General features: G+C 39.7%; 2 protein-coding genes across 7 annotated transcripts in view; one reads left to right on the top strand and one right to left on the bottom strand.

The window, feature by feature from the left end:
- Positions 1-2,602: 2,602 nt before the first annotated feature.
- On the bottom strand, positions 2,603-9,795 carry tmem218 (transmembrane protein 218). 2 transcript variants are annotated; one of them, XM_029448360.1, is made up of 4 exons: positions 9,663-9,685; positions 7,750-7,861; positions 6,813-6,915; positions 2,603-2,885 (listed from the first exon to the last, which is right to left on the bottom strand). In XM_029448360.1, the coding sequence occupies exons 2-4, from the start codon at positions 7,857-7,859 to the stop codon at positions 2,751-2,753; spliced, it is 348 nt and encodes a 115-aa protein (XP_029304220.1). In that variant the 5' UTR covers positions 7,860-7,861; positions 9,663-9,685; the 3' UTR covers positions 2,603-2,750. The 2 variants fall into 2 exon arrangements, with proteins under 2 accessions (XP_029304220.1, XP_029304221.1); XM_029448361.1 differs by lacking the exon at positions 7,750-7,861 and having other exon boundaries at positions 9,663-9,795.
- Positions 9,425-22,282, top strand: part of LOC115019036 (pbx/knotted 1 homeobox 2) — an 87,761-nt gene continuing 74,903 nt past the window's right edge. For 3 of the 5 annotated variants that reach the window (XM_029448358.1, XM_029448353.1, XM_029448355.1), the window contains exons 1-2: positions 9,809-10,210; positions 10,898-11,098. The gene's annotated coding sequence lies outside the window, so the exon portion shown is untranslated. Of the gene's footprint in view, positions 9,550-9,808; positions 10,211-10,897; positions 11,099-22,023; positions 22,047-22,282 lie in introns of those variants that run through there. The other 2 variants (XM_029448354.1, XM_029448356.1) reach the window with 2 other exon arrangements.

Here is a 22,282-nt window from a genome sequence, read left to right as displayed (position 1 = left end):
AAATGAACTCCTTCACTCTTAGTTTTACCCCAAGGATCACTCATCAAGTTTTATTTACCAAACTTTTGAAAGGCTTGCAAACATCGTCATTTGCTTGATTTAACATGAACTGAAACACATTCTTTTGGGATAAGTGCTCCAACTTTGCCCAAAATCTTTAATGGATATTCAGTGTTGTGGGAGCTGGGTGGGGCGGTGACGGTATCCATATCACAAACAGAGGGGAAGATGGCTGAGGATGTGAACAGCAAGCCAGAAGTTCTGCTTGAATGCATGTGAATGCAGAGAGGAGGAGGAGAGGAGCACTCCCCGTCCCCTCCGCAGTTTCAAAACCAAGCACCCTGAGCTTTCTGCTCGCACCTCTTTGCCCTTGCATTGCTACCCCTTTCTCTATCTCGCCCGCCCCCATCTCTTTATATGTCCAGCTGGCTGCGCCACAAAGACTCTGTCTCCCAGTTCCAAATGATCCTCAAACCCCCATATGCTTTGTTCTGCTCATTTTCCCACTCCCCAGAGACAGAGTTTAGCAAAAATTAAAATGAGGAAAGGATAGAGGGAGATGGGGGAGAGAGAAAGATTAAAAAGGGGAGAGTGTGTGAGAACGAGACAGTAAACCCAGGAATACTTTCAGAGACCTCGAGTTTGCAGGATTCAAGACGGCGAAGAACTGAAGTAAACATCTCTTGCATCGTGACCTTGACATATAAACTGTAGCCAAATGCTCTCAAAAGTCAAAGTGATAGAACCAAAAGAAATGTGTTGAAGTTAAGGGAATGTGCTGGCCGGCTGAACCTCTCATTCAGTCTCAGTGCACTTTAATCGGTTAGTTTCTCAGTGCCACTTTCTGCTGGGGCTACGATCATGTTTTGTGGTAATCATGCGGTCAATTACAGGCAACAAGTCCCTCCAGGTTGAAAGGTTTTAGATCCCCTGTCCCACCCTGCTGAAATCCCCAGTTCCCTAGCTTGTGTGAAATCATGCGGTGGATTGTTGTGCAGAAAAAGGACCACAGTATGGAGATGTGGGCTGGAACTAATAGGATTGGTTTTGATTCATTAGATTCTCTTTCATCATCCTGGTTGGAATTCCACTCCACGTCTCCTCGGGCTTCACACTTTTAAAATGGAGGTGGGAGGGGGGCAAGTGTTTATAATTGAGCCTCTAGACTGCAAAAGCTCATTACTCTCTATGGAATCATCTGTTTATTTATACCCCGTGGAATCAGCACCATAACCATGTGAATGCAGCACTGTGTTTGTCAAAGTCCAACACAGTGCAGGATATAATTCAATGGTTGGCGAAATGCGTAACCAAAATGTAGAATAACGTTGCACGAGCAATAGCAAAACACATGTACAGCTTCTAAATAACTTCTCATATGTGCTGTGAAGGAAATGGAGATGTTTGACAAGATGGCAGCCTAAAGCACTCAGGGTCTTAGCGGTACACATTTTATACTACTTTTTTATAAATCACCAGCCCAATCCTTCTTAAACGTTGTTAAACGTTGTACTACACACACATACATCAACAATGTACTTGCTTCCAGTTGAACCAGCTAGCACTTTCTTTCCAGAACACATTCATCAAGATAAAAGGGACTGATCAAAATGCTGCCTGCGCCTTTATATTTAACTGAACGAGCCATCACTAAACATAATACAACATCTTGTTCCTCTCACACAGAGTGCTTATTTATATATTCAGTTTCAGGCACAGCCTTTTCTAACTTTAATTATAATTGTATGTATTGACCAATTAAGTCTGCTTGTATATGATATTCACAGGACTTTATGATATCTAAGTGAATGTGTGTAAATAGAATGTTTTCCTGGCACCATTAATAAGAGCCAGATGGGCTGTTATTTCAGACTAAAAGACAGAAGACAAAGACAAGCCCAGTAAAAATACAAACTTGGAACACTTCTTTTTAATGTCCCCTTCTGTTGGCATGAGTGTGAATGAAGCTGTCTTCATGTTCGCATGTCAAACAATCGATGGACAGTTTCAGCGGATTGTTTGACCACTGAATGTAATGAAAGTGTTTCTAAAATATCTGTTGCCCCCCAGCACCAATTACAACATTTGTGATCTTTAGTCCATGTTTAGCATTTCAGTAACAATCAGAACAATGTAGTTGTAGTAACTCACATGATTAGCACATCTGTCATTGTGTCACTTATGCATATTAATAAAGCACAGAATACAAATGTTCAGTGATGCAAATACTGTATGTGAACTTCTTTGTGTGTCATATTAGTCATGTTGTTTGTTGTGTGATGACACACTTTTTATCACAATATTGACAGTGTTTATGAGTCACAGTCACACATGTCCAGGCTTCAGACGCCTGTGAACGGGACGTCACGGAAGATGCATTTAGAATTTTAATTACATTTCACATCCTTATTTACAGGTTTGTTATATACAGTCAATAACACAGTAAGGTGGAGGGAGTGTCAGTACTCTGGTTTAAGTACAAAACAGTATACAAAAAGTATTTCTTCATCTCGTGTATTAAATGAACAAAATATAAATAAAACAATCTGGGAACTGTTCGAGATCTCAACTCAGTTGTTTGTACATGAACAGACAACGAAGAAAACACCAATTCTGTGTGGGATGTAATCTGTAGTTTGTTTCCACATGAAGGGGGGGGGGGGGGGGGGGGCGGCTCTTGTCGGCCCTGCATGTCCTAAGTTGTGCACATTGCTGATGTGATCCCGGTGCCAGCTCTGACCCTGGCAGCTCTAGTGTATTCTTAAGGCCTTGGCATACACTGGCTCCAGGAAATGAAAGGGTAGCAGCATGAAGAACACCACCAGAAAGACTACACTCACCAGCGCCAGCAGTATGTAGCGACCGATGAACAAAGTGTCCACTATCTGTGGAGAGAAAGAGGGAGTCTGTTCACTTTTACAAGTTCTTAGTAACTACACACAACAGCTTTTATCTATGCAGTAAATAATATCCAATGCATGAGAAAAACAAGCAGTTCCTTTGTTAGCCACTAGATGTCAGGAGAGAGCCTTCACAAAGGCTTTTATACAAGCATGGTAATGTTGCATTCTGTATACACACACACACACACACACACACACACACACACACACACACACACACACACACACACACACACACACACACACACACACAATAACTTGTTGCCTTGGAAGTTTGAATTAAATCATAACAAAATAAGCTGATATCATAGATTTTTCTACATACCTAACTATTGACGATGCAGAATAACTGATGGTCACCAGAAGTTGAGTTTGATATGACACACACTGGAAGCTTCAAGAGACACTCGTTCCATATTTCTAATACAGTGTCTCAGATAGCAAGCATTCCCCTGGCCCACTTTGGCCCACTCACGCTGCTGTACACTGAGCAGTGCTGAGACATATCTGACCATTGATAGACAACTTTGCCTCAGGTTAAGTTTTAGCTGGCTTGTTTTTGTGATAAACTGATGACTGTTGCCAACTGTGGGCTTTGAGAGAGGAGTGCGTATTTGGCTACATGGATGCACAGTTCCTGAATGATAAATTGCCTAACTCTGTGCTGTATTCGACAGACTGTTGTGTAAATGACGGAGACCTCAAAGCCAACACAAACAAACTACGAACGGTACATTTTGGGTCTTAAATGGTAAAAGGATGGTGGGAAAATAAGCAAATTCGCTAGCATCCTCTACAGTAAGTACTCTCACTTTCATTTTCATTCAAGATCATAGTTTAGTATTTACAACTAGTTTACTATTTAGGTGAAATCAAATGTACTAGATCTGAATCTGTGCCGATACTGACCTTATTTAACAGAAGCCAGACATGTCCCTGAGTCACTGTTGTTACACAACTTTATAAACCTGAATAATGTATTAACATTTTCGAAAGCCTAATAATAAAACCAGTGCATTTCCTCTTGAAGGTAAGAAGTAAAGTGTAGCTACAGCCTCTTGTTACCTTACACACATTCCCAGAGAAAGAAGAAAGTACTGGTATTGGATCAGCTGAGTAACAGAAGCAGTGTGAGGACAGAAGAGTGGAAGTATTGATGGAGGTGCTTCCACAACTTGATATGCAGCATCTGATTGGTGACCACCACCTGCCTGTGAGCCAGTGTCAGCACTACCTTTCAAAGCTGGCCACTGGCTCTAACATAAAGCCAGGCAGTGGTTGTTGATATATGAATGAGACCTGTCTGTTCAGGGAATACCTTCTGCAGCAGTGCATTTGAAGCCAAGGCATGCTTGTTGTTTCACTGTTCTCTCACAACTGCTATTTGTTGGTTCTGGGGTGCTGGCTATTTTTTGGTCCTGCTGTTCTTTATTTAAATGGATGATCAGTGTGGAAACAAACCACACAACTCTGCAGCTTTGCCCGAGAGATGCGTCGATCAACAGGTCTGCAGCAAACGAGGAGCAGGACTTGGAGATCATCTAGTTTGGCATTGGTTTGCTTGAGTTAAGCGAAGTTTGGAGTTCATAAAGTTGCTATCGATAGATTTAATCAACACTTCACTGATAGCTCTGGGTCTGTTAATATTTACATCATGAGCCACCCATGAATACGCAAAATACAAAACGAGAAAACACCCTTAAGCCATTTAATACCAGAAGAGTATCAGCCCTACTGCTGACTAAAGCGAGATTTCACAGGGACTGTTGTGGAATGAGAGTAGGTGTGTGTCTGTGTGTATAAATCCACTGATGTGTACGACAGGTGGGGATGATGTATGCCGTCTCTTATGGATGCATTTAACACATCTCACTTTTTAATTTGCCAATTACACAGCAAGCAGGAACCCAAAGTGTGGGCCATGTTTTATTAATGTGCTATTGAGCTCACGGGTGGTAGCTGGCAGACGGGCGGGGGGCAGGTGGGGGCTAGTATAAACCACCCCCACCCGACTGGCCTAATTGGCACTATGATATTTTATTTTGTTAAAATGCAAGAGGTTACACATTTCTTACACAGTCTGTACACATTCACATTATCGCTCTGCTTGAAGTATGATGTCAGAAAATCAAATCAAAAGATGATATGAACACAAGACGTCATTAACTTTCCTTAGTAAAGCAGTGTTTCCCTTTAAATGCATTTTTCCTTTGTTTAAATACTATTTATGTGTAAGGATTTGTAATACTTATAATTTCAGTTTGTTTAAGTCCTGCATGAAAAGTGTCTATTGATTCATTTCAGTTTAAAATATCAAAGCTTCACATGTGTTCCAGGTTGGAGAAGCTGGACTCTGGCAGCTACAGGAAGCTTCCAGTTATCTCTTGGTTGCTCAATTCTTAGAGACTCAATTTCAATCTTTTTTATTAAGGTGTGTATCTTAGATGTTGTGTATTGTATTTTATTACTTGGAGGATTCATATTGTCAGTGTAGTTAATGTTTTGATGTTTTAATAACATGCCAAATGGGCAATTTTACACATTTGTGGACAATGAAAGTTGTATTTTATTCTAAAAACTACCCTTTAAATAAGCAAAGGATATATATATATATTCGATTCATTAAATAAAACAGTAAACTACTCTACAATTGTTACAATCTTGAAACATTTTATTATATGTAGCAGCCCACTTGATAATAAATAACAGTTGACAACCCCATACAAAGCAAATTAAAGGGCGATTGTGCCTTTTTGCTAGCATTGTAAGGCATTATCACACGTGGATTTATACATGAGCTCTTTTAAACCTTGGAATCAATTCCTGGAGTAGCCATGGTATCATTTTACCCGTAACCCTTGTACAGAAATCCAGGAAGACACATTTTTCTGCCTCTCTCTGTTGCTGGTCTGGTATCTGCCTTTGCACAAAGGCTATAAAATGTGAGCTAGCTGGGACGAGGCTCTGCTCTGCTATTTCTATGGGGTGGCAGCTTGCTTGGCAGATCTGGCCAGCTTATTGGCACGACCCGGAGGCAACATGGGGGAGTGTTTGTTCTGTGTTGCTGTTGGACTCAGATAAAGCAGAACAGGCCTTTATGACAAGCACATACACAGACGTGCACACTCAATGACACATGCTATTTACAGGCAGGCTGCACTGTGGATACTGGCTTGTATCGGAGGTAAGGTTTTATCTGGGCTGATTCACCTACCTCAAACCTGATAGAGCCTACATCCTCAATCAGCGCACATAAAGAATCTATCTGCTCTCAGTTACAATCTCCCACATGATCTGAGCCCCACACACACACACACACACACACACACACACACACACACACACACACACACACACACACACACACACACACACACACACACACACACACACACACACTTTAAGACCATGCATATGTGATAACGACATGTTTGTTCTGTTGTATTAATGATAAGCATGGAATAAGAGACAACTTCTATTTAACTTACTCTTCTTAAATGTTTCACAATCATCATTCAGCACCCAAAACATGTGTTAGTATTAAAATACATTATGCGGTCATTATGCAACAGCCACAATAACAGATGATAATAATAACACATGACTGTGTTTTTAATGCAATACAAATCTGATATAATACTGATTTTGAATATTTTCTTGTCATGGATTTGTCAGTGGTATAACTTTAAATTTCCTCAAGTGTCAACTCAGGATGTAAACACCTTTCAAACCAAACACATTTCAAATATTTCTATGTGGTATTTGCATTTTAATATAGTACAACATACTCATTCATAGTGTAGGCAGGACAATGCAAACCAATAGCCGATAGACGTGATTAAACTAACACAGAGGTGTGAGTACCTGAGTTTGTGAGTACGGTGTGTGAGATCAGTACATAGAGCTCACCTCTATCTCTTTGAAAGGGGGCATTGTCTCTGGGCTGCGAGGGAAAAACACCAGCACTAAAGTGATGGTGAGAGCCAGTAAGAAAATGGGGATAACAGCTAACCTGGCAAGACACAAAACACACAACACACAAGCACAGTTAAAACAAAGAGGACTCCCACTGCTGATTTGTGGTAAAACTTGCCTTAAACGCAGTGTTATGGGAGGATAATGGAATTATAAAGTACCAATCAAAACAATAGCATTTTTTATTGTCTCGAGCATATAAGTTGTTAACTTTTCAATCAAGTAAATAGCACCATGTTTCACCCGATTTAAACTTTACTGTAATTGCAATTTACACAAGGGCACAGTGTTTGTTGTCACAGTGCATTCTGCACAGAAATAGCACATTTACTGACTTTAATAGTATTATGTTCGGTTGTAGTCATTGCACAAGTATAAATCAGCAGGGATGAGAGGGTACATGGTCCCAGAAATCTATTAGTTTAGCAGCATGTGGGTATAATTAATTGTTTCATATAACTTAGATTAGAAGTCAGGAAACAGTAGGTATTTATTTTTTGCTGATCTGTCTGAGTAGACACCAAAATATGTAATTAGGAGGGGGAAAATAGGAGAATTACAACTTATCTGTATGAAAACCAGACCAACGTGTTTTTAAAAAGTTACTTTAACTTATGGTTCTTTATCAGAAATTTTGTCATAACTGCTAAAAACAGCTAAAGGTCTCATATGAATCTGGGTCCACTCTTCACACTTAAATCAGTTTTGAGTTTCTTGATATTCCTACATGTGTCGTCATGTAGTTCAATAGCGAGATATATGAATCCACTTTTCTTTTTAATGGATTTTATTAGAAGAAAGGCTTTTTGCAATTGTGTTCTAAGTAACCGAGTTGGTGTAAGGAGTGTGAGGAGGTGCTGTTCTCACTCACTTTGCAGATCCGGATGCTCTCAGCAGCATCATCCCAAACACAAGAGCTGCAATCCAAACGATCGCAATGACGAAGACGCCCGTACCGACTTCCAGCACGGTGCTGGCCATTTCTGTCAAGCAACGTTTGGAGGTAGTTTATACAGAACAGTTAATCAGTGACGTGGGTCAAACATGATTTTTCGACCGACGTTCGTGACAGTACTGAGCAATACTGTAGTTCAAACAAGTTAACCTAGGATATATAGCTAACGTTAGCTACATTAGCTAACCGTAACTTGCACTGCTGTGTAGGTTAGTTAGCTATCACTGCTAACGTTAGCTCTCCTATGCTGAGACCGACCGTTAGATGCTTAGTGAAAATGTAACGTATGATGTTCGACACGCTGTTAACCCGTCATTTCTCAATTAGTAATGAGTTTAAGGATCATGGATGTGTAACACGAAAAAGCCAGATATAGAGAGCCGTCTCCATCGCATCTTCTGCTTCCTGGTAACAGCAAACTGCAGTTTCATTGGATCCAGGAACTCAATACGGGCCAATCATATGCGTCGTTACTGAAAACGCAACCCCGCACGGACTACACATGGCGCTACAGCTCCTTTGACTTTTTACCATTCATACAATACCAGTTTCATCTTCTACCTTTCTCCTATAGTAGGTCTACTTATACTTATAATCAACATATCTTATAGACTAGAGGCCAAACCTTTCATGTTCACCTCAAGAAGCGATCATCACCAAATGGCTAAATAACAACAACCAAGTAAAATCATTAACACACAATAATGAGTAGTACTCAATCACACACACACACACACACACACACACACACACACACACACACACACACACACACACACACACACACACGCACACAGTCTCATTTACGCTTATTAGGCCTACTTAAGATGCTTTAAATAAGCGACAATAAATAATGCATCCAAGCATAAAACACCTGATCCAGGCACACTATTAGTGTATATTAGTCAATCTCAGGCACTCCAATAATAATGGTTGATTGGTTTAAGGAATGTGACAAAAAGAGTAACATGAGGTAACACTTTGAGTTCTGTCCCAAAAAAAGGTGGGAAGCTTCAAACTAACAGGATATAAATAACTTTAGATACATATAAGAGTTCAATATGACGTATAAAATAATTAAAGAATATTTGTTAGATTGTATGGCTTATACTTTGTAGAATTTGATTATTTTGCACTGGGGACACGGTCAAATTGAGCACAAGTACCAAAGAAATAAGAAAAAACCCAATATTTTTTATGTATATTATTCTGTGTTTGTGTGATAAAGAAGACCTTAATCTATAAGTTAAGCCTTTTGTTATAATATGTGACATATTTTAAAGAAAAACTGAGGAAGTAATTCATTGGGACATAAATGTTACTGCATGACAGGAATGACCCACGTGCTCATACAGTGGGCTAACTGGTTTTGCCTATGGCTGCTCACTGCAAAGCGCTACAGCTTCCAAGTGTCCTATCGACATTTAATTTAAAACACTTTTTATGGTTGTTAATGGAGAGCGTGTGTTATAAAAGATTCATTTGCAAATGCCTCAGTTTGAAAGTTAAAGTGCACTTGTAAAGGTGCATGGAGCCAATTAGAGCAGACGGCTTATTTACAGCAGGAGAGGCAACATGAGCCGCTTCTTAGTGTCGGCTCTGACTCCCACAACATAGATACAGCGTGGGACACCGTTTAGTTCGCAGGGAAAAGTCATTGGACAAAAACTCTGTCCATTCCTCAATTTCTTGTAGGCTACTTCTGGTATGGACAAGGTATTTACCTTTTCACATCAAATCAGTTATTCTGTGTGTTTTCAGCTGGCAATATCCAGACGAAATAAGGACATTTTTGGGCTCAATATAATTCTGTTTATTGGGGCTCTTACTTGCAGTAGTGGTTACCGGTTCCCGCCCGTCTGTCTTTTTGAAGCATGTGATTATTAATGCAGACCGACAGGGGGCTGACCATATCCGCGATTCAAAGGCGTGTGTTTCAGCGCGTTCGTGCGTGTGAGCTTGCGCTGCAGTCCCACTCGAAGTGGTGGTGCCGCTGCGTGCTGACTGGAAGAAGACATGTTGCCTTTAAGTGACCCTCGTAAGATCCATGTATCCAGCGTGTATATGATTTTGATAAGAAGTTAGTCTTAAAAACAAGTATTTAGAGCAATCAGTGCTAAGAGTACAAAGTGAACCATACAGCAAACCGAGGCCTAATTTACACCAGACTACTAAACTGTGCGTGGAGTTTGGTGTTCTCACTGTGTTCACTTGGAGTTCCCTCAGATGATTTGATTTCCTCCACAATCTCAACAAAATCAAGCCGATTAAAGAGCAAGCAGCGATACAAGCATTGTTCTCTTCTTATGGACCCTGACTTTGTCCAGGGTTTTGTTTCTCTTTGAGCTGCTCACTGCTAACTGCTAAACCTGACTAGGTAAGACAATAACTGAATTAAGAGAGCATAGTCTATTTATCCCATTACTAAATAAAATAACTAATATATTAGATAAATAGATACACAAATGTTGTATACCCAAAATGTCTACATGAATTCCATACGTCAATTGTGCATATACTTTACTAGTTTAACATAGCCAAGACTTGAAAGAGGGCAGCATTAATAATAGTATAATTATATCAGCATGATAGGAAAATTGCAAAATAAAAAAAGGATTAATCATGTTTATTTGCAACAAATAACACAAAGCCTTAGATGTATAGTCTCTCATGTAGGCTAAAGAAACATGTCCCATTCTACTCTTTTCCCTTTACAGACGCTGATGCCTCATTCTCACAACAACTCTGGAAACAAATTGAACAATTATACAATTATATGACTTTTATTATAATATATTATAGTATTTTGTTTATTTGTGTTTATGTTAAAAAAGAACACGGGCGATATGTCTTGTGTATTTGTGATTGATACCGAACATGCTGGTTATTGTAAATCTGTAAATCTTATGTGTCGTTCGAGCTGATGAGGAAACAAACAAATTATCCAGGAATAATAAGACGTGTTTTCTGATGCTCAATCACCTCCAAGTCATTGCTTTACACCAGAAGCCTCGTACGACCTGATCACTAATTTAGTCTTTCTCCTGCATTGATGTGGTTGCAGGAGTTACCGTTCTCGTGAAGCCTCACACGTGATTGCCGTATTTCCCATGGACACTGGAAGGCATCAGCAGCCCGGTGTTAGGAAAACGGGGAGCGGAGATGGAGGTGGGAGGGGCCTGGCATGGCTGACGTCACCGGCTGTGTGGAGGAGTATAGGCTGTGCTGTCAGCCCAGTGTCAGTCTGATGAAGATTGGCATGCAGGTAAGCTGTCATTCATTTTCAATGTCAGTGCATGGGAGCAGGGCTTTACCACTTCAGCGTCCTTTTTCCCCTTCCCCCCCCCCCTTCATTACAAAAGGCAGGACATTATTCATACAGTCAGACAACCAGCCAGGCCAGAGTGAAAGAGAGAGGGAGAGAGAGAGAGAGGGGGGGGGGGGGGGGGGGGAGGGAGAGGGAGGCAAAGAAAGAGAGAGAGAGAGAGTCAGGGAGGGAGAGAGAGCAAGTGAGAGAGGGAGGGGGGAACAGAGCAGGGGGAGAAAAAAAAGAGAGAGGGAAAGGAGAGGAGATGCATTTTTGTGCTGGACTGAAAGACCAGTGGATTTTTTTCCTTTAGCTTGATGCGGCGTTTGGATTTGAAAAAAAAATGTGTCGGTAATGTTTGTGACGCAAGTATCTAGGATGTATTGTATTTAGCGGCGGATGCTTTTGTGCAAAAGGTTGTGATTTAGATAAAAATCTTTAGAATAGTGACTGGAGGACAGAATGAGTGCATAGATGCAGGAAGCTGGTATTTTATTACGGCTTTGTCAATTAGCACCGGAGTGCTACATCGCATTCTGATTATCTGTAAATGTACAATGAGTATCTGATGGTGTGAATCCTGTGTGCAAAAAAACGTATTGTTTTGTCTTTTCACTGCCACTGCAGTTTTCTTCATTTTGAAGTTACGAGTTGTGTTTTATTCTAGTAAAAATGCTTTTATTTTGACTGGAAAAACTGGTGTGTTTGTAAAAGAAAAAGAACGGTAAAGCATTTTCAGTGTGCAATAACTGACACGTAGATTTCATTCTAATTCAGCAGTTTTCTTTGTTCATAATACATTTTAGTAAAGACAGTAGTGTGTGCGTGTGTGTGTGTTTGTTTGTTTTTTGTTTGTGACCAAAACAAACAAATTACCACAGCTATGTCAAACAGAAGAAAATATATGTCACTTTTATTTGAAAATATGTAGCTGTTTTTAATAAATTATTTAAATAGCTTAGGTTTTGTGAATATATTCTCTTTTACATGTGTAACTTGTGACACTCGTCTGTCTTCAGTTTCTGTTTTGCACTTGTTTTTCAAAGTAAAACAATCTAGCTTTTTATACAAAGCTAATGTCCTGTATTTATTTTTAGAAAAAAGGAAAACTCCAAAAACAGCTATTTTCTTCACTTGTCTATATAAAAGGTCCAACAGGGAGTCTAACCTACTTTGTATTTCTTGGTGATTACATCTTTGATTGAAGTGTTTCTAATGCTCAAACTATCCACATCCCAGTGAGGTTTAACATTTAGTTCCATCCTTCCCTGCCCTGCAAAACCTCTCAAAACTGAACACTGGCCTTCTTTGTGTGCCACTCACCACTTTCTATTTCAGATGACTAGTTTATTCCACAATTGCTCGAATGACTATTTCACTCATAGGAGACGTTTGACTGGCATAACATGCCGTCAGTATGATTCGACTGAGCCTGTGTCAGACATCATGTGTCGAATACTGGGGCCCTGTTCGATTTGATTGAAATGATCATGCATTTAAAAAAGAATCGCTTCACAGGCTCTTTGCTTTGCTTTGGTAGTTTTGTGACTAATCTGTTATGTACCTGTACATACACAGATTGACAAATACATCTAAATAATCATTTAAAAAAACCATACATGTTGCTAAATGTAAAGTTCAGGAAACATAACTCCAGGGTTATTTAACTGCTGCAGTTTCTTTGTTGTCATCTGTCAATGGTGGAAACGTTACAACTGTATAAAGGCCCCTCACAGCAAAGACTATAGTCTGAGCGTTGGGAGTACATTAGCTTAATTAAATATGCCTCAACCATTTGTTTACTAATCATCTGCTTTCCTGAGAAATCGCAATGGCGATTTAGACCACTTAAGCTCCCTCCGTCAAAGACATTCGGCAGGTGCAGAGTGCTAAGCATAAAATCCCACGAGGAGCTAAACTTGCACCCCCTGTGAAAGCAAATGCTTTGAAAGACACTGTTGTTGTAGCTGTGAATTGCTGTTGAAAGACCAAAAGAAGGTCTGTTACCTTTCACATTATTCAAATGAGTGGGCACCTTTGTCAGTGTGTGTCTCAAAGTGGATGATTCAGCTGTGAATGAATTGTGACAGTACACGCACACACACACACACACACACGCTCAAACACGTGCGTCAAAACGCATCTCTACTAATCACCCTCAGTGATGTTTGTTTCTTTGTTGTGATGTACCCCACACGGCTCTACATATTGTCGGATAGGGATAATGCCAATTTAGTTTATCTCCAAACCCTGCTGAGATCTTAATTGATGATTTGTGTCATTGGACAAGCAGCCCAGGGGCATATTTGGTGCTGCAAACTACTCAGACAGTATTTGCATATTCCCATTCCTACTATATTGGTAAATTACATGATGAGGTGTGATGCTGTGCATTCCTGTAGCTTTTGGGGGGATAATCACTAATAAAGTGATTCAGTCACACTAAATGAAGGAAGTAAACAGAGCAAGGAGAGCATATGTTACAAACCAATTTAAGCATTTATGTATGGCCATAAAGCAATTGAGGAAATTAAACCATAAGCAAATGTCTTGTCATTTCCTTCGCTTTGCCTCTAATTCCACCCTGCATGGTGCCAAAGAAACCAATACATAGTGTTTGAGAAGATCTACGTTTGTCTTTGATCACGTTGAAAGGCTAATGGGCCTTACTTTGCTATATTCCTTTCCTTAGCAATGAGATTGCGAGATGTCTAATTTGTTTTTGAAGGCCTCACTTTCTTAAGTCAAGCAGGAAAAAGAGAGAGGATGTTCAGAATTATTCATAAGGCTTTAGTCAGCTGTATCCTCGGCGGAGTGCATCTGGGTTCTGTTCCCGGCCCGTGGGCGATGTGATGTAGGCTAGTTTTCCCATGTTCAATAGAGCAGCAATTCTTAAGACAATTGTGTTGTGTTGCATGTTTCGTCCATGTCTGGGCCCTCATAGGTCATGCCCACTAAGCCCGCTTGATCCCCATTGCTCTCAAGAGGAGACAGAGGCCTGTTTATACCGTCAGGCAGCTCAGCTTAAGGACAGCCCTTGCATGCTTACCCTTGCTCATTCCGCAGCCAGTGCTGTGTTGGCATGGCTTTAAGTAAGCCACCAGGGAGAGAGTGGGGTCGGGGAGAGATGGATTGGCTTGATTTATGCTCCAAGAGGAACAGCAGGCAAAATGAATGATCCTCCATACTGTAAACATCACAAAGCTTTGCTTCTGGAAGGACATGGAGATGTCATGAACATTATGCAGTATAGGACTGCAGTATGGTTAACACGTTTGAAAACTGCAGTCAGAAAGTTAGACGTTAGTATATTGTACTGTAGCATTATTGTTGACATCAGTGTCACTAGAACATTTAAAAAGACATTTCCCAAGTAACGAACAGATTTAAAAAAAAGCATCTTACAAAGAGCCGGGAAATAGTCAGCAAATGAAGTGACAGCTTTAGCTTTGGTGTCACAGAGATCCCTCTAATGATACCATATTATGCATTTGTACAAGGAATGTATGCAGGTGACATTATTAATAAGTAACGTAACGTAGGTCTTTTTAGTGCCTTCTTAATAAACATAGATGTTTTTTCAAAATACTCGTAGATGAGGAGAAATCCCATTTCTTGCTTTACCACTCAACGTGTAATTACAACAACACATTGTCTTTGTTCTTAGTCTGTCATCATAACATTGTGCTGGCACAAGCATAGCTACATGTAGGATTAGTCTTCAGTGTGTGATTCGGGATTGATTGGGCTAAGCACATTTGAATTTATTGGACTTGCAGACAGTCAAACAAACTTTTAGAAATGCTCTTCTCCACACAAATATGTGATGTGTGCTTGAACAGTGAATACCACAGCATGGAAAAAGTCATACAAAGGCTTTAGTCATTAGGTAATGATTTTAGCATCAGTTCTCTGATTGCATTCCTTTTTTCAGACCGAGGAAATGAAAACCCAGCAGGGACACATTCCATAAACCAAGTCGAAGTCATGGCATAGAATGGAGAAGTTTAGTCTTTTCACCAGCAGGACGCACACATAGTGTTTACTGTGGGGGGAATTTCAAAGATGTTTAAGAAGAAGACTATTTCCTCTCCACTGTCTTCAGTATTCATCGTGTTAGTATAAATTGCTTTTGATGTCATTATTTTTGCAGTAAAAACAATTAAAACATATATTTTTAGACATCAGTGGATATTATTCAAAGATCAAGCACAAAATCAAATTAGCAACAGCTTATTATATATTCTTCATTTAAAGACCTTTAACAAGACTGTGAACCACATTGTGCCTTTGGTTCTTATCTCTGGTGGAATGCAGATAATCCTAATAAATGAGTACAGCTTCACTCAGAGAAATATGAAGCCTGCCAGTAAATCCTGAATTTATTATATTTGAGAGTCCTGGTAACAGCTGAGCTGGGTGAGGTTCAACATTTTTGATTTATTTGAATTCAACAGCAGATCATAGTCATATTCGTGTGCTTCCCTCGGAAATTAATAAATGCATAGGCCAAAATGGTGTCACTACTGTTTAAAAATATCCCCCAGTTTAATACTCTTTAAAACGTAGTTCTGAGTGAAATGCCATCACTGCTGGTTTCCATGCTAATAGCACCGTCTTAACACCGTGCATTAATATGTTCACACAATAAAGCATGTTTAAGTGGCAATGGCTTTCTCTTGCCAAGTGCAAATGTGTATATATCTATATATATTGCAAAATTGCTATTGCACTTTTAGTAGGTTTTTCTTTAATTTAAACCTCAGTCGTTTTATATTGCAGATTTAGTTCCAGCTGTTTTTCAGCAGTGCAGTGCTGTTGCCAGCATGTACGTGTTGTTCCTCCTCTGTGAGTCAGTAACTTTTATTACCGAGTTAAAGACAGACAAAGTACACATCAACAGAAGCTGTTTTTGTGCGCACCAAGCTTACTTATACTACTGTTGTGTACCTTTGCGTCTCTGGGTTTTGTAACTCTTGGGTACATTTTCTGTATTAAGCTGTATTAATATATGAGCTGCAGCAAGGGACATGTTGGATGCCCAATACAAGGCAATATGTGAAAAGTGTGCAGTGGAGATGAACATTTTGCCACTTTGAAATAGTGGTAGATGGCCTTTAGAAATCACCCTACTTTTATTATTGGCAGAGCAGACCATTGAAGTCTTCTTGACTTTGAATAGAAATGCAACAACGCCAAAGTTGTGACCTCCAAAAGGCTATTTACTGGAGCAGGCTTCCATCTTTTAGAATGCTCTCCAAAGATATCATTCAAGTGTTTTGTTCTTTCTGCCACTCACATCTCATCTGAATGTTTCAGCCTATTGCACTCCAGGACACTATCGATCTGAAGGACACTATTTTCCCTCAGTCTATAGCTGCTCTTTTATTTTGACATTAGACTTCAAATCCATTTGTATACCTTGTTGTTAATCTCCAAGTGGTCTTTGCAGATGCCTGATGAAACCCTTGTTAGTGTGCAGGCTCTTGGCTAACACAGCAGCTTATCAACACACTTTAGTAAAAGCATTGTACAATGGCAAGGACAGAATAATTTGCTCTGATGCATATTAGTGATCGCTCTTATTGGCTGCAAATGACTTCCATGATGTAGTTCTGTCCCCTACTTTAAATGCGGGATGATTTTATGACAGCATAGGCCTCAGTTGAAGTGCATTTCATTTTCCATGGGAAGGCTACATCTTTTATGGCATTTCATAAGATTTGCTGCCCTTAAAATATGTAAGGAGGAATACACTCTTTTATTCCTGTATTACATTTCATTTAGGCGGTTGGCATCCTGGATGCCTCTGTGCTCTTGGTTTTATATCACTACATCTAAAGGCCTCTAACACTGTAATACAAAGTCCCATGTTACCCTGGAGTTTAACAGTTCAGCCTGTAACTTTAAGTGCTGCTAATGATATATAATAAGTCACAGTTTATAAATATGGCATAATACAAAAAAACTAAATGTACATATTTGGGATAGTTTGTATGCGAACCACTGTCTCCTAGAAATGATGTTCATATACGTTCGCAACTTATTTAATTAGTTTTCTTACAACATTCTTGCAATTCAATATCCACTCACGACTAATGATTGTTATGGGTATGTGTGGGCAACAGAAACACTTAGTTAGCTAGAGATCGTGGTCTTGGTTACATATTGAAAAGGTAACCTAAAGCACAAGACAGGATGAGCTCACTTTATTAACATTTAACCAAAACCACAATCTTTCACTAAGCATAACCAAAGGGCTTCTGTCTCCTAAAATGAACTCTGGTCCTGCACTTTGTACACCCAGCAGGCACCACAGCCACTCACAACTGCTCTGTGGTGAAATAATGTAGCACAAACTGACAAAATAATAAAAGTATTATATACATGTATGCAATACACGGTTGTGCGCACAAACACTTGAAATCATGGCAGTAAATGTTATCTATATAGAGTTCCAATGTGAGTGTCACGTCTGTGGAAAGTCATTTCTGCAGAATTTTACAGTAGACTGGTTATTCCGAACATCAGCTGTTCGTATGAAGCAGCAATTGTCTTCTTGGCCGTATTCCTCGTCCTTGCTTTCTCCTCTTCTCACTTCATTACATTCAGAACATTATGACTTTGCTGAGAGTGTAAGGAAACATGACATTTAACATTAAGTTTAAAGCTACAGAGCACATGAAGGGCTGATGGTTGGTTTAGTCTCTTTGTTCACATTCACACATTCATTATCTTTTATTTCCTGTTCTGAAACGACGGCAGGATCAACACCTACATGAAGGCATTTCTTCAAACAGCGTGTTCCCAGTCCTGCTGATGTTTGGTGTGAATTGGAAAATCTGGCAATTATGTTAAAAGTGATTTGGTATTGTTTGTGAGAGCCATCTTCTGGAAAACTCTGAGCTTTGTTGACTGGTGGAGTATTATTTTTGGCCTGAAGCTTAGACTCTGCAAGCAATCATGAGTCAACTCCAGCAGTCCAAGAGAGACTTGGACTGGGTAATGGGTGACAGAGGCTTCCGGAGGAGTGAGAAGATGACGTGTGTACTCCTGAGTCAGATAAATGTGCTTTTAGTTAGAGGTCAGTAAGACAATCCTCCCTCAGATAATGTCTGTTTATATTCTACAGATTATGCATTTATGTGGTTGTACAAGCCCCATTTTCTCTATTATTAATCATGCTTTACATTATATTTCTTCTGTCTGCTGTTGTAATAACTAAGTCATCAAGTTTGCTTCTTATCCAAAGTATCCAAGAGCATTTCTTCTCTTCACTACAAGACTCATGCCGACATATTAAGCCCTGTTAAACTCTGTCTCCAGGCTGCCACGTTCCATCGCGTAAGAGTTTGATTTATAACATAACTCAAGCCAAAACTGTCACAGAAAAATTAGATTACTGTGAAGTCTCTGTTTCCTGTGATTTGCTGTGGCAGGCACACAATTTGTCAAAGAAAGCTGTGCTGTGTTAAGTGTGTTTGTACAGTGGTGCGGGCTAACCGCACACCAGCTCTGATTTTAGAAGTGGTAATATTTGATGACTCCACAACACGCGTCTGATTTCTAAGCACCACTCGTACATTTTACTGTCCTTTCTGATTTGCTGCTGCTAACGAGACTCGAGGCATCGAGCTATGTTGCTTTCAAGTCATAATGTAAACATGTCAGATTTCTGGAGTGTGTGAGGAGACTCAGGGAGCGAGCGTGTACAATTATCATAACAGACTCATTGCTGTAAATAAATCCATGCAGAAAGCTGTTTACCTCAGCAGCCTTTATTTTTACAATCTTGTCAATGAAAAGTTTATACATCCTTAAATTCTTACAGCAACAAGGCATATGAGTCTTTCTGTATGCTTAATCAAGAAGAGAATCCTTACACATTATCAGGGGGTGCAGACATGATTCCACATGTTAATTGCAACACTGTGAACTGGATGAAAAAAAGAAGCAGACTGAAGCCCTTTTTTTTCCAAACCGAGACTTCATTCCACTACAAAGAATAATTACTTTCCCAACTCCAGCGCCATAATTGGTTACTACTCTTTTATCTTATCTATGTGCGCATAATTATCACAGTCATCATATTAGATTATTTCATGCATAATAAATGAACTCAAACTGTGTGTGGGGTAATTAGCATGTTAGAATATTTGCCACGATAAGAGGTTTGCTCTCTCAGAGATTGTAATGTTCAAGACGTTCCTGAAAAGGAAGAAATGCAGAAAGAAATGCAATATCTTACCATCACTAGTGTCTTAATCTAAGGTGTTAACACATATTCTTCTTTGAAGTTTATATTGTAGTGTGTGTGTTTATATGCATGTATGTGTACTTCCCCCTGTCTGTTTTAGGGAAACTTCTCATGCAAAATAATGTATCTTATATTGTATTTTACGAGGTCTAGAGCAGTAGCTTATGTGCAGCAGACATAACAAGACATAGGAGCATAATGGAGACGATTGTGAAAGACAGACCAATATGCTATTTGACTTTGGCAGCTGTCTGCTGCATGGATCTTGTTCAATCCAAATGACAGATGTGCAACACTTCAGTTGAGATTTCACTCATAAGTAAGCACATTTTGAGCTTTTAATGTTCCCTTAAATTTAAAACAGTTTTACATATAGGCTAAGTATAAACTGTAGATAATTAAAGTATTTACAGACTGTCCTCAGATGTTGTTAAAGTTTCCATAATATTACATAGATACACAATAAATCCTAACATTTCTTTTATTGCTTTTTACAAATAAATAAAGTTCAGTCAAAGTTTGATTTGAACTACCGGTACTTAAAGCGTGGTGAAGCCAGTCCTAATATGGCTATTATTCAAGTAAACTTGCTGCTGGATGCTTTTCCAGTTTAATGCTGCGCTGCTTGGAAGCGTTTCCGTATTTATTTAATGAAGGGAGCCAATAAGGACCAAGTCCAGTTGGGATGCCTCGCCTGCAGTTCGTCCTAAATGCCTATAAAGACTGAGAATTATTTTTAAATGCAAAAAGTTCTAATTTTACCACCCAATTACCCAAAGTCAGTTTTCACAGTGTATTAAACACCAGTGAAAGGACATGTGAACCAGTGATGTAAAATGTATTCATGTCCACTGCACTTTATTTATAAGGCCTTTCAAACTAATTTAATACTTTAAACTTAGGCTTCTTTAACTCATTTTAAACATTGTCCCACAAATGAGCCTCTCACATTAGCAGAAGCAGTATCTCGGGTGCTTTTTGTTCACCACTAAATAACAAGAATAACTTATTTGACGCCAAGCGTTTCAGTTGCAGTTTCTTGGCCCTGCAGTATTTTTGGCAGTGACACCTCTCACTAACCTGTGCCAAAAGCCTGTAAAACATAAGCATAATGAGCTATTTTCAGCATTGAGATGTTTATGTTCCTTATATTATATTCATTCAGGGAGTTTTTCAGCGGAAAAAATAAAAATAAATAATATTCAGAATGTGATGACAGCCATTATTTAAAATAAAATGGTTCTCAGACTTCATACAATTACATTACATTTGATTCCTGCTATCATCACTACAGTCCACTGAGGATTGCCACTGTAATTATCACAGAGTAAGGTAGAGATGTTTTAATTTTAAGCTAAAGTTTCTTCATCTTTTTGTTAAGCAGTTTTTAACAAGATCTCCACTGCAAATATTCTCTTCACATCTCTGTGCCGAGCAGACAGAGAGACACTGTAAGGGCACATTATGGAGTCTCCATAGATACCCTAGTTGTTCAAATAATCCACACACATTCTAAATACAAATAATAAGGATCTGAAAATGATCAAAACCCCGTTGAGATTCTTTCAAATAAAAGAAGTTTGCATCCAAAGAGGGGAGAAAGCCTCTCCAAGGAATACATCAGAGACTTTAGAGGACTTTAATTATCACAGAAAATATTGAATAATAGAGTAAAAGATGACACATAGTCACGCACCGACACACACCTCCCACTCCACGTGTAACTTCATAAAGGTTCAGCTCCAAAGAGTGATGAGGGCTCTGTGCTAAAAATGAGTTACAAACAGCTGCAGAGTCAGTGGTAAGTAAGGCAGCTTGGAGGCGGTACAGTGTCATGTTTGCTGCTCTATGACGAGACTCTCTCCGGGTGAGGAGAGAAAGCTTTCTAACCGTCCCTCCCCGCAGCCACTTTCCTCCGGTCAAGGTCTCACTACTCCTGTGGTATGTCTGTGCCCGTCTGCCTGCTGGCACCGCTTTGGCATTATCACAGTGTCAGTGTGGCGTAAATGGGAGTTTGAAACGTGATAGTGCTGATCGCGGTTCGGATTTCTTTGTTTAGCTTTAAAGGCAAAGTTTTTTGGGGGGGAGGATAGGTCAAGCTATTGTCTATGTGAAATCATCTGTGTGTCCTAAGTAGATTGCTCAAATGCTTCAAGCTGACACTTAAAGGCTTTGAGAAAAATGCCCATAATGAAACCGGAAAGCTTAACTGAGAGCCTGGATCAACCATTTTACATACGTTGACAACATATACATGAGATATGTGTGATTTGAACAGGCGCATGTGGAGACTAGAGACTAGAGACTCATGGAGTATCTGGAGTATAGTGTATCTGTCCTGAGACAGGTGACTTGTTTATGTGGATTGTCCTTCAGGGAAATAGAATTTAAACCAAGATCAGTTTTTTACTTTTAAAGTAGGCCTTGAGCCAGATGGTTTCTATCACGGCACATAGTGCATGCTGAGAAATCGAACATTAAACACAAAGGGAAAATCATCCATCCATCTCTTTTAGAGCTAAGTTTACAAAAAGGCCAATCTCTCCAAAAATTGGTGTACTTGTTTAACAGATAAAGGTCAACACGGAGGCGGGGAGATGCTTTTCTGGGAGTAGTGGCTTGGAGAGTGCTGTCAGTCGGACTGTGAAGGTGAGACGTGCCATGGCAAGAGATGAGGGATGACTTGACGCCCACTTCAAAACAGGCCTATTTATATATGTGTGTGTGTGTGTGTGTGTGTGTGTGTGTGTGTGTGTGTGTGTGTGTGTGTGTGTGTGTGTGTGTGTGTGTGTGTGTGTGTGTGTGTGTGTGTGTGTGTGTGTGTGTGTGTGTGAGGGGCAGAGAGAGAGAGAGAGAGAGAGAGGGGCAGAGAGAGAGAGGCAGAG

This window comes from Cottoperca gobio, chromosome 14 (assembly GCF_900634415.1).
Source record: "Cottoperca gobio chromosome 14, fCotGob3.1, whole genome shotgun sequence".
Classification (NCBI taxonomy): domain Eukaryota; kingdom Metazoa; phylum Chordata; class Actinopteri; order Perciformes; family Bovichtidae; genus Cottoperca; species Cottoperca gobio.
This window is presented reverse-complemented; position numbering and strand designations above follow the sequence as displayed.

What these genes read in the sequence shown, in the direction of transcription:
- tmem218 (XM_029448360.1), bottom strand. Translation starts at nt 7,859, where the DNA reads ATGGCCAGCACCGTGCTGGAAGTCGGTACGGGCGTCTTCGTCATTGCG. An exon ending in AGAGCATCCGGATCTGCAAA is followed by an intron (nt 6,916 to 7,749) that starts GTGAGTGAGAAC and finishes GTGTCTTGCCAG; the next exon opens with GTTAGCTGTTATCCCCATTT. An exon ending in CCCCTTTCAAAGAGATAGAG is followed by an intron (nt 2,886 to 6,812) that starts GTGAGCTCTATG and finishes TTCTCTCCACAG; the next exon opens with ATAGTGGACACTTTGTTCAT.